Here is a 17,062-nt window from a genome sequence, read left to right as displayed (position 1 = left end):
ACTAGTCCAGGGCTACCCAAACCTTTCCTAGTAAACCCACAATCAGTTGGATCTTCAGGATATTCACACCAAACACACATGATACATACCTGCATACACTAGGTCTACAATGTATTAAAAAAAAAACTCTCTCATTCACTCCTGCTGTGAACATTCTGAGAGGTCACCAAACAATTTTGGGAAGCCCATAAACTGCATTTAACAACTTCTTCCTCTTCCTTTCTTTTTTATCCCCTCACTCGTCTCCTATCCTCCACCCACATTCCCCTGTGCTATATCGTGTTCTCCACTTACCTCCCTTTTTCCCACATTCTCATCTCGTTACCTTTTCCTCCTCTCCTGTGCCATACCCTCTTTCTATCCTTACCGCATCCCTTCACACTTCCATTATTGTACTCTAAACCAGTGTTTTTCAACCGCTGTTCCGCGGCACACTGCCGTACGGTGCAGACACTGATTAGGCCTCAGGCCGGGTCCCGCACGCGCTCCCATGAGACTCCCCCGGTCCCCGCTGCTGTTCAGTTTCGATCTTCTGCTCTGACGCAACCGGAAACAGGAAGTTGCAGCAGAGCAGAAGATTGAACACTGAGCAGCCGCGCGTGCGTGGCTCTTTGGGAAAGCGTGCATGTCGCCGAAAAACAAAACCTACAAACTAAGGTGAGGCAAAGGGAGAGAGCTGGCTAAACAGTAGGATCGATTGGGCAGGCGAGTGGTGGCTGCGGGGACCGTGCGATCGCTCGTGTTCCCGGTTCAAATTGGAAGGAGGGAGTGAAAGGGAAAAGGATTCTGGGCCAAGGGGATGAAAACGGAAAGAAAAACCCACAGCAGGAAAGAAAGGGAAGGACAGGCAGGTGAGCCAGATGCTAGAAGCAGGGGGGGGGGAAGAAAGAGGGGAAAAAGCTAGATGGGGTTGAAAAGAAGAGACACACTGGTATGGAAGAGGAAGATAGGGGAAATCTGGACACAGGAAGGTAACAGAAAGAGGGGAAATTATGTGCATGGGGCATAGGGACAGAGACATAAAGAGGACATGCCATGGGGATGGTATATGGACACGGGGGGGGGGGGGCAATGACAGATACATAGGGGAGATATTAGAAATGGAGAAAATAGGAGCACAGAAGCGAGATGGTTTGTGGGGATGGGATAGGGACCGAGCTCGCAGGCTCCAGTGGCTTGCACAAATTACATTGTAACGTGCCATGAAAATAAGAGGGAGGAAGGTAGATAGATAAGCCACGTGAGAGAAGCTGAAGGGTAGTAGAAAGGAACAGATGGTAAAGGAGGGAGGGAAGGGTGGTGGTGGAAAGGAATAGGACAGACATTGAAGGAGGGTGGAGAGGATCAGACCCCAAAGGGAAATGTGGAAGACAGAGTGGGAAGAAGACAGATGCCAGACTATGGGGGAGCGGAGGGAAGAAGATGGGTGCTAGACCAATTGGGGGGGGGTGAAGGGAGAGGCACAGTAACAGCAAATGGAAGACGTAGAGAGAAGACACACAGTGGATGGAAGGAATTGAATGAGAAGATGTGGAAAGCAGAAACCAGACAACAAAGGTAGAAAAAAAAATTATATTTATTTATTTATTTTTTGCTTTAGGATAAAATAGTATATTAGTTGTGTTGATAAAAATTTATAAACAAAGCCCTGCCAGCTGAACATCTCTTTCTCTAGTTCAGCAGCAGGAACTTTGATTTATAAGAAAGGAATAAGCTAAATATTACAGTACTAAGGCTTATATGGATGCAGCGGGGACGGTGACGGGGCGGTGAATGGGATGGCAGTGGCGGTGACGGGGCGGTGAAAGGGATGGCGGTGACGGTGACGGGGCGGTGAAGGGAACGGCTGTTGACGAAGAGCTACGTGTGTGTCTTTCTTCGATTCCAGCCAGAATATCAGCTTTGTGTTCAGCCAAACAGGCCCAGGTTTCGCACTGAATAAAGTATTTTATAATTTTTCACTATTCTGTTTACTTAATATTTCATAATAAAGTAATTATAAAATACTTTCTTTGTGTTTATTTGATTCCTATTCAAGAGAATTACTTTATATATAGTCAATATAGGCATAGAGTTAAATTTTTTAACATTTTCTAATGGTGGTGTGCCTCGTGATTTTTTTCATGAAACAAGTGTGCCTTTGCCCAAAAAAGGTTGAAAAACACTGCTCTAAACTTCCCTCTTTCTACCAATCTCTCCTTCCCCTCTTTTTACCTCACTCCCCTCTTTTTTCTATCCTGCCCCAACCCTGACCCTACCTCTCTTCCCCTTTTACCACCCTAAACTTTCCCCTCTGTACCCTCTTTTGTTCTCAATCCTTCTCTCTTAACTTCCAAGATTCAATCCTAACCTGCACTCACCTGTATCCCATTGCTCCCACCTCTTCTCTTTTTCCCCTTTATGCCTCTAACCTGACCAATAAAAGCATCAGACTTTATGATAGGTTCATTCTCCCTTATCTTCCTGACAATGACGACCCAGCCTCTCTTTTTCTTCCTTCAATGACCTGTAGAAATGTTGTGAAAGTGAAGGAAGGAGAGAGAGAAATGGAAGACTGTAAGGGAAATAATAGGGCTGCCAGCTTTTGAAAGATAAAAATCTGCTAATTGCAGTGCCCACACTCTGCCCCTCTCCATCTCCCTGCCCCTAAAAATAATCGTAGCTAGGGCACCATTACAGGATTCAGCGACTGAAGGGCACATTGAGATCTGAGGAGAGAGGGGGCCCTTCAAGCAGTGGCATAGTTATCATTCGGTGAGCCCAGCAAAATGCCCAGGGCCACCCAATGGTAGGGGCCGCCTGCTGTTACACCCCTCCCCTCATGGGTTCTGGCATCTCTCTCTCCTCCTGCGTTTGAAGTGTGGCTTGGATTTTGGCCTCCTTTTCCAGTTGTTCAGCTAGAGAATCGAAGAACAAATCCACAGGAGGATGATAAAATTTGGTATTGTGATCCACCCGGATGATATCCAGCACCCATTGGTCTGAAGAGAATTTCTCCCACTCCCTCCGAAATGCCGACAGCCTCCCCCAATATGTGGAGGTGCGGCTGTCAATTTGGCTTCTTTGGAACTTTATGGAGAGTAGATTGATGCAAGACCCTGAGGGCTGTTGGCATCTGGAGTTGCTAGATCACTATCTGTAACCTTAGAAAGATCTCTGGGTGGAGGTGTACTGGCAAGAACAGCAGGAAGAAAGAAAATTACCTCTACTTCCTCCTGGGGGTTGGTAAAGCCTGTTCTCTAGCAGAGACTTAGGGTGGCAATCCATCCCCATAAAAGGCAGTCTAATTAAGGTTGCCTAGGAAGCTGAATTGTCTGCCCACTGCCAGATCCATAGCATTCTGCAAGCAAAGACCTCATATGCTGATACCTTGCTCATGACCCTGATAAGGTCATATAGGTTGTCTGCCTCGTAATCCACCCCTTCTAACTGGTGGTAGATGTCCTCCTCCGCAGAGAGGTCCTGTCTCAATCTGGTGTGACAGGACTGTGCATCACACAAAGTTGCTGCCACCTCGTTGATTCCCAGAGCTAGAGCTTCAAATTGTCTCTTTAAAACCATGTCCACCTTGTGATCTTGCGCATCTTTCAGCATAACTCCTCCCTCACTTAAGAGAGCCATGCATTTGGTAACCAAGGCCACCACAGAGTCTACCTTCGGCTGATTAAACAGTTGCTGAAACTCTGGGCCATCGACTAGAGCCTGGACATAGCTTTTGCGATCTTTAAGGAGCCTTCCAAGGTCTCCCACTGCTCAGTAACTAAGGTAGTAATGTTCAGATGCACTAGAAAAAAGGAGATCTGAGCACTGGAGCTACTCATGACCATGCACTGGGAAGTAGAAGGCTGCGCCTCCAGCTTCAATTCCTTAATAGCATCCACTAGACTAGAGAGTCACTTGAATAGCCAGCGGACCAAAGGATCATCTCCCTGGTCGAGTGCCAGAAAGGGGGCTGGCTTGTTTATCCTTGGAGACACTCTTGATCTACTACATATCAAGAAAATATGCATGTGTGAATGCTGGATTTCTAAATTTGAGTTTCACATGTGTATGTGAAATATCTGTGTAAATACAGATATCTATATTTCTCCCTCCCCCCCCCAACCATCAAACAAAATACCTGAGCTGGAAGAAATCTGAAGGCCCTACCAGCTGAAGACCTCCTCTTAGCAGAAGCATCTACGCAGCCAGCGGTACAGCCAGCCTCACACATATGCGTAAACTGAGCATGCGCAGGGGTGGGGCTGCAGTGGCTTGGGAACATTGCTGCTGGTTGCACAGGAAATAAGTGTTTCTGCCAAGAGGTGGTTTTTGACTGGAGGGGGCTTGCAGATCCCAGCCAGCTATGCCAATGGAAAATTGATATGGGGTGGGCCACTAGTATAGATTGCAAAGGGGTGTGGTTTGACATGGTTTTGGCAAGGCTTCAGCCAATCTACAATCTATACATGTATGCCTCATCTCAGAAAGGAAATGCACGTGTTCCCCCAATATATCAACATTGGGATTTACAGCTGCTCCCTAGCATGTGCAGGTTTGTAAAAAGTACTCATTTGAGCCAGTGGCCATGTAGAGAAAAAAGCACAGTGGTAAGAGCAAAATACACTCTTGCTACTTTGAAAGCTGAACTACAGGCCAATGTTCAAAACCTAATGCCAGTGGTACAGCCAATTAGCACCGGACTAGTACTGGCAAAAAGCTGCACACAACGTTCAGAAGGCTGTGGTGGGGGAAATACTATCTGCACCCAAGATCTGCACAAATGACATTAAAACGAAGTCTAAAGCCTGCAAATGAGGTCTTTTGGTCTTCCTTCCCAATCTTCACAATGCGCAGAAGAAGCAGGTGGCTTGTAAGGCTGAGAAGTTAACATGTGGTTCAGGGAGGCATTGTTCCGATGGACAGGACTTGTGATTCATTCCAACTGAGAGTTAGGCTTTTTGTGCTCTCGAGCTGTTGTGCCCAGGGCCAGTCCCTTATCTGGTTCATGCCTCCCGCCAGTGGATAGTAAAGCGTAGAAACTTGGTTCAAATCTCACTGTTACACTTTGTGATCTTGGGCAAATTACTTAACCTTCCGGTTCCTCAAGAAAAAAAAAGCTTTGATTGTAAATCCTCCAGGGACAGGACTGTGCCTGAACGTAATTCATCTTTGAACTGCCACTGAAAAAGCACTAAATCAAAGTCCACTTTGCCCTGTATTTACAAGGCCTACCAGTAAAGAAGCACACTGTTTTAGCTCCAGCTGAGAAAGTGAATAAGACCAACATACTAGATGGATGCTCCAAAGGCATTTCCTGTTACTCATGGTAGATGGAATATAAGAATTTACAACAGCATTAACCATCTGAGACGTTCAAGTATCTTACGGGCCGCATCAAGGCGGAGGAAGATATCTTCTTTTTCAAGGGTCCCACGACAACAAGAGGGCATCCGTTGAAAATCAGGGGCGGGAAACTACGAGGTGACACCAGGAAATTCTTTTTCACTGAAAGAGTGGTTGATCGCTGGAATAGTCTTCCACTGCAGGTGATTGAGGCCAGCAGCGTGCCTGATTTTAAGGCCAAATGGGATCGGCACATGGGATCTCTTCACAGGGCAAAGGTAGGGGAGGGACATTAAGGTGGGCAGACTAGATGGGCCGTGGGCCCTTATCTGCCGTCTATTTCTATGTTTCTATGTTTCTATGTTAATCTGTTTATAGTCACTGTACCTGTTTATACTTTCTCCCCTACCACGCTGTTCTTTGCTAAAGACAGAAATTTTATAACAGGTTAGGTCTGGTTTTGTGCAGGAGGGCTCAAGGTGAAAGCAAAATATTCTTGTGTCATAATCCAAGAAAAGGAACCAAGGGGTCCTTTTATCAAGCCGCGCTAGGGCATTTCATCACGCGCTAACCCCCGCAACCAGCTAAAAAACTAACGCCTGCTCAATACAGGCGTTAGCGGCTAGTGCTGCAGGCGGTTTAACGTGTGTTAAACCCCCCTACCGCAGTTTGATAAAAGGACCCCCAAGTCTTAGAAACTGAGTTATTCAGCTGGCTAAGTAATCAAGAAGATGCTAATTCAAATGCAACAGAACACATCTTTCTAGCGTTTCATTTGCCATATATCTATGGCAAGTTGCTTTTCAATTAACCAAAATGTTTAGTTATAAATAGAACCCCCAACTGATCTTGTTGCCTCGTTTCTCAAGTAAATGTGCACTAAGACTTGATGCCTTCTCTTAGATTGCAACACTTTGGTAAGGTAAAAGTTGTCAAGTGGCTTGATACAGCAGTGTGTTAGTATCTGAGCAAGAAACTAAAACATTAAAGGCTGATCAGAGAAGCCATTCCCCAGACAAAGTCTAATCTAATCTTTGGTTTATAGACCGGGTCATCTCCCAGTGGAGCTCGACTCGGTTCACATAGAATTAAGACTAGAGTACATAGCAGAAAACATAAGAGAAGGAAGAACTAATTAAAAAATAAAGTACATAAGAAAAGCATAAGAAAAATAACTATAGTATTATCATTTTGTTGACGCTGTAGTTAAACCATCTAAAAATTGCGAGAACAACAAAGTTTTCAGGAATTTACGAAATAATTGCAGCTGGCCTAAAAGCCTAATGGAGTCAGGAAGTTCATTCCAGATCTCTACAAACTTGAAAACAAAAGATCGACTGAGCTTCCCAGCAGATTTAATTCCCTTATATCTTTGTGTGTTTCTCAAATGGCAAAGTCTAAGGGTATTCCACCATAAGGGGACAAAAGGATCAAATATTCCTAGAGAAGCTTTAAGATTATGCATGCGCATTTAAACTGGATCTTAAAGCGAACTGGGAGCCAGTGAAGCTTTATCAACAAAGGGAAAACATAGACCTCATGGATATGTGATTCAAGGAGGATCCAATGTTCTCAATCCTGATGTTACTTTGATGAGCACATCAAAAGTACCAAAGATCACACTAGTCAAAGAATCATCTGCATATCACATCCTCTATATACCTGTGCGCTTTTGAATCTCTGACTAAGGGGCTCCTTTACAAAAAAAAAAAAAGATACGACATCCAAAAAGGTAGCACTTGGACATCTTACTAGTCAAAACGTCCAAATGGGCACACTCAGAACAGACTTTCTAGACATCTTTCTGGTCACTTTCTCTCCAGTGCATCTAAATCTTAAGGGGGTATGTTAGGGGCATGTTTTGGGTGGGCTTAAGACTTGGACATTCTGCAGGGATAATCAAACTTTGAACAAAATGTCCAGGGCACCATTTAGACGTTTGAGGTTAGACCTGTTTTAAAAATGAATAAGGATCAAAAAGGTACCCAAACTGACCAGATGACTACTGGAGGGATTAAGATAGGACCCCCTCCCCTTACTCCCCAGTGGTCACTGACCCCTTTTATATACATCTCCACAGCAGAGCAGAGGGGCACTCTAAGGGTTACTGCAGTGAATGTCACATTGAAAGTCCCAGATGTCACTATAACTTACTTCTATTGTATGGTGAGCTCTCCATAACCTATTGTTGTGGTGTACAGTAAGTTTGGGGTGGATTTTGGAGGGTTCACCATACAATATAAGCAGGTTACAGTGACATGTGTACCTTGAACTTTTTATGTGACATTCACTACAGTACCTCATAGAGTGCCCCTCTGCTATGTTCAGCTTTCTGAGAACAGTTTGCTAAGCATGCTGGCTACTTGAATGTCCGGAAAGCTTGTTTTTGTGTGTTTTTCACATGGATGTCTCTATATTCAAGAATGCCAAAAAAGATAGATATACTAAGGGCCAAAACATCTACATAAGTCATTTAAAAAAAAAAAAAAAAAGATAAGACATCTTGCAATTTCGAAAATGAGCGTTTTCTCTACTGGATTTCTGGACATTTTTCTTAAAATGTCCAAACTCAAAATGCCTCTCTAAGCGTTGGCAGTAATAGATTGGGTGTTATAAAATCATCAGTGTGATATACAGATGATTCTTTGACTGAAAAGTGATCTATGATACTGTTGATGTGCCTTGTATAGTAACATCAAGACTGAGCATGTGAATGCTTTACTTTTGTTGAGCCCCTGAACAAGATCCTTTAAAACATGGCCATGTTGGACATTTTGCTTCTATAAGACAATAAGGTTCTGTATAGCTCCCCCTACTTCTATGTTCACTCCTCTAGCTTCTCCTTGCCCCCTTCCCCCACTACATTCCCCTCCTCTTTGATCTGTCGCCTTAAGCCTGTATAGGTATGTGCAACTCACAAATGGAAGATTAGATTAGATTGGATCCATACCTCTCTTTTGGCTATGTTTGATTCAAGGTACTAGTAATTCTCTCTATACTTAGCCCTGTTGCTCAGGACTGTACATGGCAAGAGAGTCATGCAAAGAAGAGGGCATTAGAGATCCCTATTGAAATCCCTTCCACCTACCCCACCCCGGGTCTCCAGATTCTTCAGAGAGTCAAAAGCAGCAGCTCCACCTCAGCTCTCCTAGAGAAGTCTAGAAACTTCCCACAAAGGACTGTACATAGTCTCTACAGGCACAAACGACTTACTGCACATCAACAAAAAAGTATATAGAATCTTTCAGTGCTAATGAATCCAAAAAGGCCCATAAACACAGTTTTCATGGACATGATAAGATTGTCTCTTCTCAATGTCCATGATTCAAGACAAGTCGGAAACGCAATCCATGATTCAAGACAAGTCGGAAACGCAATCCATGCAACACACACCCTTGAGCTCCTACTCTGCCCACTGAGTCACAGCCAAGCAGGGAAAGCAATGGACAGGACTCAGTTATGGATCCTCTGCCTCCTTTGTGCCCTGTGCGGCCATACTGCTCGCAAAAAGCTCACTATGATCCTGCCACGATTCCAAACCTACAGAATCGGTAAAATATCATCGTATCAGGAAGATACAGATTTACTTAATGGTTTTCAACTCAAAAGAACGCACAAATAAAATGAAAGAAGGCAGCACAAATCGCTTAACACATGAACTTGCTTTTATCAAATCTTAGTACAGCTTACCATTCAAATCCTGCCTTGGGATGAGTTCCGAAGGAACAAAGATTGTACATACTTCCTTTACCAGGTCTGGGTAGGAGAAGGCGCTCCATTTCAGCAGTGTGTCCTTATCTAGTCTTGGGATGTCTTGAGGCATGAAGAGTCCACCATCTGGAGCATAACCAGCAAAGAGGACATCTCCAAAATCCACATCACTCTCTCCTCCTCGCGTACTGGTGTACTTCATGTCTCCAAACTTTCTGTGGCAAAAATAATAATCCTGCATTACATTATTACTATTTTAAGCATTTTCAAAAAGGAAAAACTTAACAGCAAACATTTCTCCTAATGGAAACCACAGACAATACAGGCAAAAAGAAGAATCCAAAATTATTAAGAGGTCCTTTTATAACAATGCAGTAAAAGTGGTCTTAGTGTGCCCTTATATGGGTCATTCCCACATGGTAAGGCCATTTTTACCATGGTTATGAAAGCCTGATTTTCTGTTTTCCATTAATAGCTATACACTAATGTTGCCATGCCCTAAACAGTTTGTAAGTGGTAATGTAGATGCACTAAATGGTTAGCACCCCTGACAGGCCCCCTCACCCCCCCCCCAAAAAAAAAAAAAGAAATAGTTAGGGGAAAGGGATTTGTATATTGCCTTTTTGTAGCTATACAACCACATTCAAAGCAGTTTATATATATATATACAGGTACTTATTTTGTACTTGGGGCAAAGGAGGATTAAGTTACTTGCCCAGAAATCAGATCATTAGCAGCAGTACTGGGATTCGATCCACTAGGTCACTTAGGGGGAAATTCTAGAAACAGTGCCCTACCGGTGCCTAAATTAATTAACAAACACCATTTAAAATGGCATAAAATGGCACTGTTAAAGAACCTACCATAGGCGCTTCACCAAACGCCACTAAGGGTGTGGCTAACGGCAGAAGTGGCATTAGACGACCTAAAGCACCTATGAAAGCATGGTTTGAAAGGTTTTAAAGAGTAAAAGAACTTACCTGTTCAGCACATCAGAGAAGTGAAGCCCTGAAAGAAAGAAAAACAAGTTATTGTTTTGGCACAATTAAAGCTAAAAAGAGTTTATTAGTTATAAAAATGTACCTGGTTGGCAGAAAGTGAAGTAAACTATAAAGAATTTAAGCACTTTTAGACACTTTAAGCCCTGGTTGAATCTCAACCTTTTAAAATATTTGATAGCACTTTAAAAAGACTTTACACTGATTTTAATAATGTGAATTTTAATCTGTTTTAAAGAAATCTGCATTTTATTGAGATTTAAAATACCTCAGCTCTATCTCAGTTTGCCTCCTCTTACCAGCAGTTCGCTGAAGAATCACATTACCCTGAGACTTTGCAAAGTGTTTTTTAATTTTTATAACAACCGCAGTGTGTTCAGGAGGAAGCACACCCAGACCCGGGAGATATCTCATCTACCACCCGCCATTGTGACCTCAGCTTAATCAGCTGCTGTATTGAGTCAGGGTAGGGCTGAACCCCAGAGGGAGCTGTGGGGGTTTGCAATTGCAAGAATGCCATGGTGGGGGGGCCAGGGTCCCTCATTATGTGGCTAACTCAAGGGCACATTTGGATCTGAACATATTAACCTAGTAAAGATCAACTGCTATTCTGTCCACATTGCCAATGTAACCTACCGTGAATGTTAGCTTGTAACCCATTTTGAGCTCCCAGGAGGATGGGATAGAAATCAAATTAAATAAATAAATAAAACAAACATATATACAGTACACCAGGTGCATTCAATGAGTTCAGATATTTGTAGATAGCTTTCCTTACCTAGGGCAGTCTTTTTATTTTGCTTTCCTCCATTTTTTACCTTCTTGAGCAGAATGGATGGATTGTACAGGTCTTTATCTGCCATCATCTACTGTTACTATGAAGCCCTTTCACTAAGCTGCGGTAAGCACTCATGCATGCTTACCGCAGTTTATATTCCACTACCACGAAGCACGCTCAGTTGTCCCGCGGTAGTTTTGGAACTGGCATGTCAGAGAGTGGGCGTGGCCTATACTAATCAGTTAGCACAGATACATCACCATGCGCTAATTGATTAGCGCATAGTTAGCATGTGAGCCCTTACCGCCTAGTAAATAGGCAGTGGTAAGAGGTCACATGGTAACAGCCATTAGCTAATTGGGAAATTAATAGGACATATAGGAAATGCGGCTATTTTACACTTCCTGAGCAGAGAGTTGGGGAAAACAAGATCTTCTTCAGGAGCTTAGGCAATTCTCAAAGGAAGGAATGCTGGCTTCGGCCTAGCCCTTGGTAAGCCTGCTAGACTAGCCTTTATGGTAGAGCTTGGAGCATAGAGAGGACTCACGCTTGACAACCAGCAGAGAGCCTGGTGGAGAAAAGGAAACTGAGTGACTGGGAGAGTCCTTAGGGTGTGTGTTCTGAAGAAGACGACTGAGAGACTGGAGCAGTAGGTCTGGAAGAAGAAGTAGCCGAAGGGCCTGGTAGAGCTTGGAGTGACGGGAGAGTACTCAATCTTGATGACCGGTGGTGGGCCTGGTGAAGAGTGTCCAGGACCCTGGGGACCCAAAAGGCCAAGGATCAGAGAACCAGCGGTGGCCCCATAAGCAGCTAGAAGAGTTTGAGGTCCTAGGCTGATGGGGACTGGCGAGTGATTGATGGAGGGACTGACGGGGCCAATGGCAACCAGTGGAGAGATTAGTAATGGTACCAGAAGCTGCCTGAAGACCCAGACAGAAGCAGCCTGAAGAACCAGAGGTAGCTGGCGAGTGACCGGTGGAAGGATCAGCAGGCTGGTAGTGACTGGCAGAGAGACTGATAATGTACTGGAAGCCCGAAAACCTAGAAGTCCAGAAGACTAGAGAAGTGTCCGGAGAGGCCTGGTCGCGTGTGTGTGAGTGAAATAATAATAATAATAATAATTTTTTATTTTGTATACCGCCATACCCAGGGAGTTCTAGGCGGTTCACAGCAGATAGATTCAGTACAAACATGTGTTTATAATAAAGCCTGATGTTTTTGCAGAGCCCTAAATCAAAAATGTGAGAAAGACCAAAAGAGTCTGGGGGTGATGAAATGATGGGTGATGACCACTCGGCTCGATCACATATATTCACTTATGTATTAGAATTGATAATGTGGTTAAATTATAATGGCACTCTTCTACTAAGCCATGGTAGAGGTTTCTACCATGGCCTGGGGCGCTAAATGCTTAGACACTCATAGAAATTGTATGAGTGTTGGAGCAGCATCAAAGCATTTAGTGCTTCGGGCCACGGTAGAAACCTCTTATTGCAGTTTACCAAAAGGGGGGAATATAAAGAGGGCTGCTGAGACCAGGGCTTCCTGAGTGCTTCCATTATCAGAACAAACCAGATTGCCTAAACAGACGCCAGCAGAGTCCCTCACCTCACCCCCTAACTAAATACAAAATAATTAATCACAAATTTGAAATAGAAATGTGCAGACAAAACCTCAATTTTTTGCTGTGTTGTCCATTCCAGTGTCCACCCCCACCAACACACACACACTTTTCCTACAGACAGAGGAGCATTTCTTTCCTCTGCAATGTTTGCACTAGTTTTACTCTTTCTCCTTAAACTGACAGGAGGGGGAGGGGGGGGGGGAACATGTACTTCTTTGCTGTGCTCTGAATTCTATTTAATGCAGGGTCACCCTTTTCCTCCTGACTCTTGCACCCTGCCCTAGAGAAGAGAGCCTGGAGCAGGAAGCAGTGGGCTCTTCGTCTGGTGCCTGCAGTTGCGATACAGTCACAAGTAAGATCCTGCTAGGCATATTTAAAGCAACTCTGAAAATGATTTCCCTTGTCATCTGTGACCCCTCCCCCCCCTACTCCTACCACTGTACCCAAGTAAACTTTCATTCAGCTCTGATTAATCTTGTAGTTGCTTCCAAGTTCTTTACCTGTTCTTCAAGCTTGTTTACTTTCGGTTTCTTCTGGATTTTTGTCTGCATTACAGATCAAAGTTATTACAATCTAGCTCATAACTGTATTGAGAGAAATCTTTCTTTTTAAACTCATGAACACTCCTAGTGCATGATAAGGGCTATGACTCTATTCTGCTTCCTGTTCCCCCATGTGATTCCGTAATGACAACTTCTCTTAAAGGACCAGCTGGCCATTACAAGAAGCATGCTTAAGCTCTTACGTTTCCTGTAAATAAATCACAAATAACACACTGGCAGATGCAGCTCCCTGTGGCCTAATTCCTCCAAGTATTCCTTTCCATCCTCCCAGACACTTTTCAGCTTCTACAGATATTATTTTCATTACAATTTGAAAGTCTTCCATGCCTATATAATGCACAAAGTGATTTACAAAAAGGGAAAAATTAAAATATTCACATTGGTAAAACGAAATAGAGAAAAAACAAGAAGGACAACTTTAGGATTCTATTGCTATTCTGTAATTTCTGTACTTTTCCCCAAGCAGACTGTATACCATATAGCTGCTGTTTTTGGGTTTCACTCTGCATGAAACCAAATTTCTTCTTCCCATTATTTTGTGAGAAATCTTATTCCTCTCTGTTTTGGGAATAGGGTTGTGTTAGTGGCTGGTTGAATGTATGTTTTTCCTATCTTTATATTGGCATTCTTTAATGTTTTTGTGTATATACAGTATATTGTAAACTGTCTATTGGGTTAGGCAGTATTGTATATCAAATTTTAATTAAGCTGTAAACTTTCTGGGTTTTCAATGGCCAGGCCAGCTCTCAGCAGATACCTAAAACTGGCACTACAAAAGCTATCTCGCTGCCTCTTCCAGGTCTCTCTCCCTCCCCCCCCCCCTTCCCACCCCACACTTCCAAATTTAGTGTTTTGCACTCTTCCCCATAAGCCTAGTGTCTCTCCCTCCCGCTCCCCCAAGTCTTCCAAACGTGCCTCAAGCACCAGTAGTAGCAGAGATTAAAGTAGCAGATTCACTGCTTCCAGCCAATGTTGGGGTTTTCCCATTTCTGATACAACTTCCTGTTTCTGTGCAGGTGGGACACTGCAGAGAAAAGGTCCTAGTGCTGCCCAGAAATGGTCTGCTTTAGACTAAGGCAAGTGTGGAGGACTTGGGAGGGGGCGGAGGTGAAGGAGAGATTCTGGACTCACAAGGAGGGAATGAAAGAAATGTTGGACCACTGGGTGGGTGAGGGAAAAATACTGGACTTGTGGGAGTGGGGGAGGGTAGGGAGATATATACTGGAGCTGAAAGGGGAGGCGATGAAGGTACATTAGATCTGGAGGGAGAGAAGAAGATATGCTGGGTTTGGGGAGGGAGGGAAGGAGATGAAGATATGTTGTATCTGGGTTAGGGGGAGGGACAAGAAGGGGGAAGGACAAGAAGGGGGAGAGAGGGAGACCAGACTGTGGGACAGGGAAAGGCAGGGAGGGGGAACAGGAAGAAAGAAACAAACCAGATCAGGAGGGGTTTGGACAGAAGAGGAGAGATGCTGGACCCATGGAGGGAGACATACACAGTGGAGATGACCAGAATAAACAATGGGACACCCAGAAGATGTGACTACTTTATTGAAGAACTTCCATTAGACTCGACACGGCTGTGTTTCAGCCTTTAGTCCTGTATCAGGAGTCTTTATAACAAAACTTGTAAATTGTCTTCTGGATTTGGCAACCTTATGTACAGTTAGTGCTCCCAGGAATCAACTTCCAAATACACTTTAGTGGAGCAAGCATACAAAAAGCACGCCAACGTGCCCACGGGCTAAAAGACCTTAAGACAAATCAATTTCTGTATACTCTAGTAGAGTAAACATGCAAAAAGCATACCAAACTGCTCACGAGCAAAAAAAGCCTTCTGACATTTATCAGTGCAGGAGATATGCCAGACCATGATAGGAGAAAGGGAGAGATGCTGGACCCAGGGTGGAGGGTGCCAGAGGAAAGAAAGAAAGGAGGAAAAAGTCACAGAGAAGAGATGCTTGGCATAAGAGTAAGCATAGGAACAGGAACACGGAGGGGCAATGCTGGAAAACAGATGGGATAGGGATGCAGAAGAGAGATGCTGATCACAGGGATAAGGATAGGGGCACAGAGAGGCAATGTTTGAAAGGGCAGTATAAGGACACGGGGGAGATGTTGCATATAAGGTGAGGATAGGGACAGATGCTGAGTTTTTGGGGAGTATAGGAACAGGGACACACAGGAAAGATGCTGGATAGGACACATAAGGACAAAAAGAGAAGACTAATGATGGACATGGTAAGAGAAGAAATGTCAATTGGGCAGGAGACTGCAAATACAGGAAAAACAGAGAAAAGCTGAAGAGTCACTTGGACCAAACTGAATTGAAAAAATTAAAAGCTCCAACTATAAAGGTAGGAAAAAAGTATTTTATTTTGAATTTATGATTTGGAAAATGTGTATCTCTGATCTTCCATTTCAGTTTCTGCTTCTCTAATATTGTTATATATGCAAGTCTGACTTCTTGAGGTTTACATTTACTTAGATTTGGATTATTATCATTTATAATCTACCTTAAACCAAAGCGGAGAACACAGAAACATGATGGCAGATAAAGACCAAATGGCCCATCTAGTCTGTCCAAAGCATACACATAATTAAAACAAATATCCACAACACTGTAAAGTACAGGGTTTTTCCACTCATCAGGGAGTGTTATAAACAGGCAGTATAGATTTTAAAAAAAATTTAGGCATTTATATACCACCTTTCAAGGTTATCTAAGCAGTTTACAATCATGTACTTGAGCATTTTCCTTATTTGTCCCAGTGGGCTCACAATCTATCTAATGTACTTGGGGCAATGAGGGGATTAAGTGACTTGCCCAGGGTCACACAGAGTAGCATGGGATTTGAACCCACAACCTCAGGGTGCTAAGGCTGTAGCTCTAACCACTAGGCCACTCCTCAACAGCATTTTAAAGGAGTGCAAGGTACAAGGGGAAGGGAAGAAGGGGGGCTTTTGTGGGAGCCAGGAAGGAAGGAGGGGCTGATCTCATGGTCCAACTGACTCCCTTACAGGCTTTCTACTTCTAATGTACCCAAAAAAGATTTTGCAGTCTAGACATCCAGGCAAGCTGCAACTTTCTTTTTTCCTTGCACTGCTTGTAGCACTGCCTTTACCTAATAAAACTCTCAAGGTTTTTCAGCAAATTCTGTTTTCACAGTAGCTTTATTTTGTCTCTCAGTAGAGCCCTGGTAGCTATCTCCAGCTCTAATCAGTGAGGTAATTAAAGTAGCTCTCACTCTTTCACTGCTTCAAGGCTGCTGGCTCACCAGGTGCCAATAGTGGCTTAATTAAGCCTGTCTCATTTTGGAGCTGCATATATACAAGCACTTACTTCTCTTCACTTTTTTCCCTTCTGACTTGTGGTAATGCAATACTCAAATAAACCAAATAAAAGCCTGCCTGTTTGGCTCTAACTAAACTTCTTCAGGTCCCTGACTTGGGGGGAGCTGATCTTTGTCCTCTGTTCATACAAAAAAAGAAAACTTCTGTATTGAGGTCCCCACCCTCTATAGACTTCTAGTCAGCTTCTTGCAGCAGAAGCTAAGAAACCAGGCAGAGTCACCTTATGCGGTAGACTAGCCTGGTTTGGAGGGCTAGCTGGCTTGCTAGGAGCAATTAATACAGAAACAAAACACTTTAGAAACATAGAAACATAGAAATAGACGGCAGAAAAGGGCCAAGGCCCATCAAGTCTGCCCACCCCAGTGATCCTCACTATCTATCTTTGCGGATAGATCCCACATGTCTATCCCATCTGGCCTTAAAATCCGCCACACTGGTGGCCTCAATAACCCGAAGTGGAAGACTATTCCAGCGATCAACCACCCTTTCAGTGAAGAAGAACTTCCTAGTGTCACTGTGCAGTTTCCCGCCCCTGATTTTCCACGAATGCCCCCTTGTTGCCGCGGGACCCTTGAAGAAGAAGATGTCTTCTTCCACCTTGATGCGGCCCGTGAGATATTTGAATGTCTCGATCATGTCTCCCCTCTCTCGACGCTCCTCGAGTGAGTAGAGCTACAAATTCCCCAACCGCTCCTCGTACGGGAGCTCC

General features: G+C 43.9%; 1 protein-coding gene across 5 annotated transcripts in view; it reads right to left on the bottom strand.

Annotated features, from left to right (window-relative positions):
• The window catches only part of THNSL2 (threonine synthase like 2), a 54,759-nt gene extending 38,613 nt beyond the window's left edge, over window positions 1–16,146 (bottom strand). The window contains exons 1-3 of one of the 5 annotated variants that reach the window (XM_033952237.1): window positions 16,125–16,146; window positions 10,017–10,044; window positions 9,016–9,251 (exon numbers count right to left, since the gene is read on the bottom strand). In XM_033952237.1, the coding sequence (XP_033808128.1) occupies window positions 9,016–9,238 (223 nt within the window). In that variant the 5' untranslated portion in view covers window positions 9,239–9,251; window positions 10,017–10,044; window positions 16,125–16,146. Of the gene's footprint in view, window positions 1–9,015; window positions 9,252–10,016; window positions 10,045–10,812; window positions 11,043–12,936; window positions 13,099–16,124 lie in introns of those variants that run through there. The other 4 variants (XM_033952229.1, XM_033952247.1, XM_033952213.1 and 1 more) reach the window with 4 other exon arrangements.
• Window positions 16,147–17,062: the final 916 nt, after the last annotated feature.

The sequence above is a fragment of the Geotrypetes seraphini genome, chromosome 1 (assembly GCF_902459505.1).
Source record: "Geotrypetes seraphini chromosome 1, aGeoSer1.1, whole genome shotgun sequence".
In the NCBI taxonomy this organism is placed as follows: domain Eukaryota; kingdom Metazoa; phylum Chordata; class Amphibia; order Gymnophiona; family Dermophiidae; genus Geotrypetes; species Geotrypetes seraphini.
This window is presented reverse-complemented; position numbering and strand designations above follow the sequence as displayed.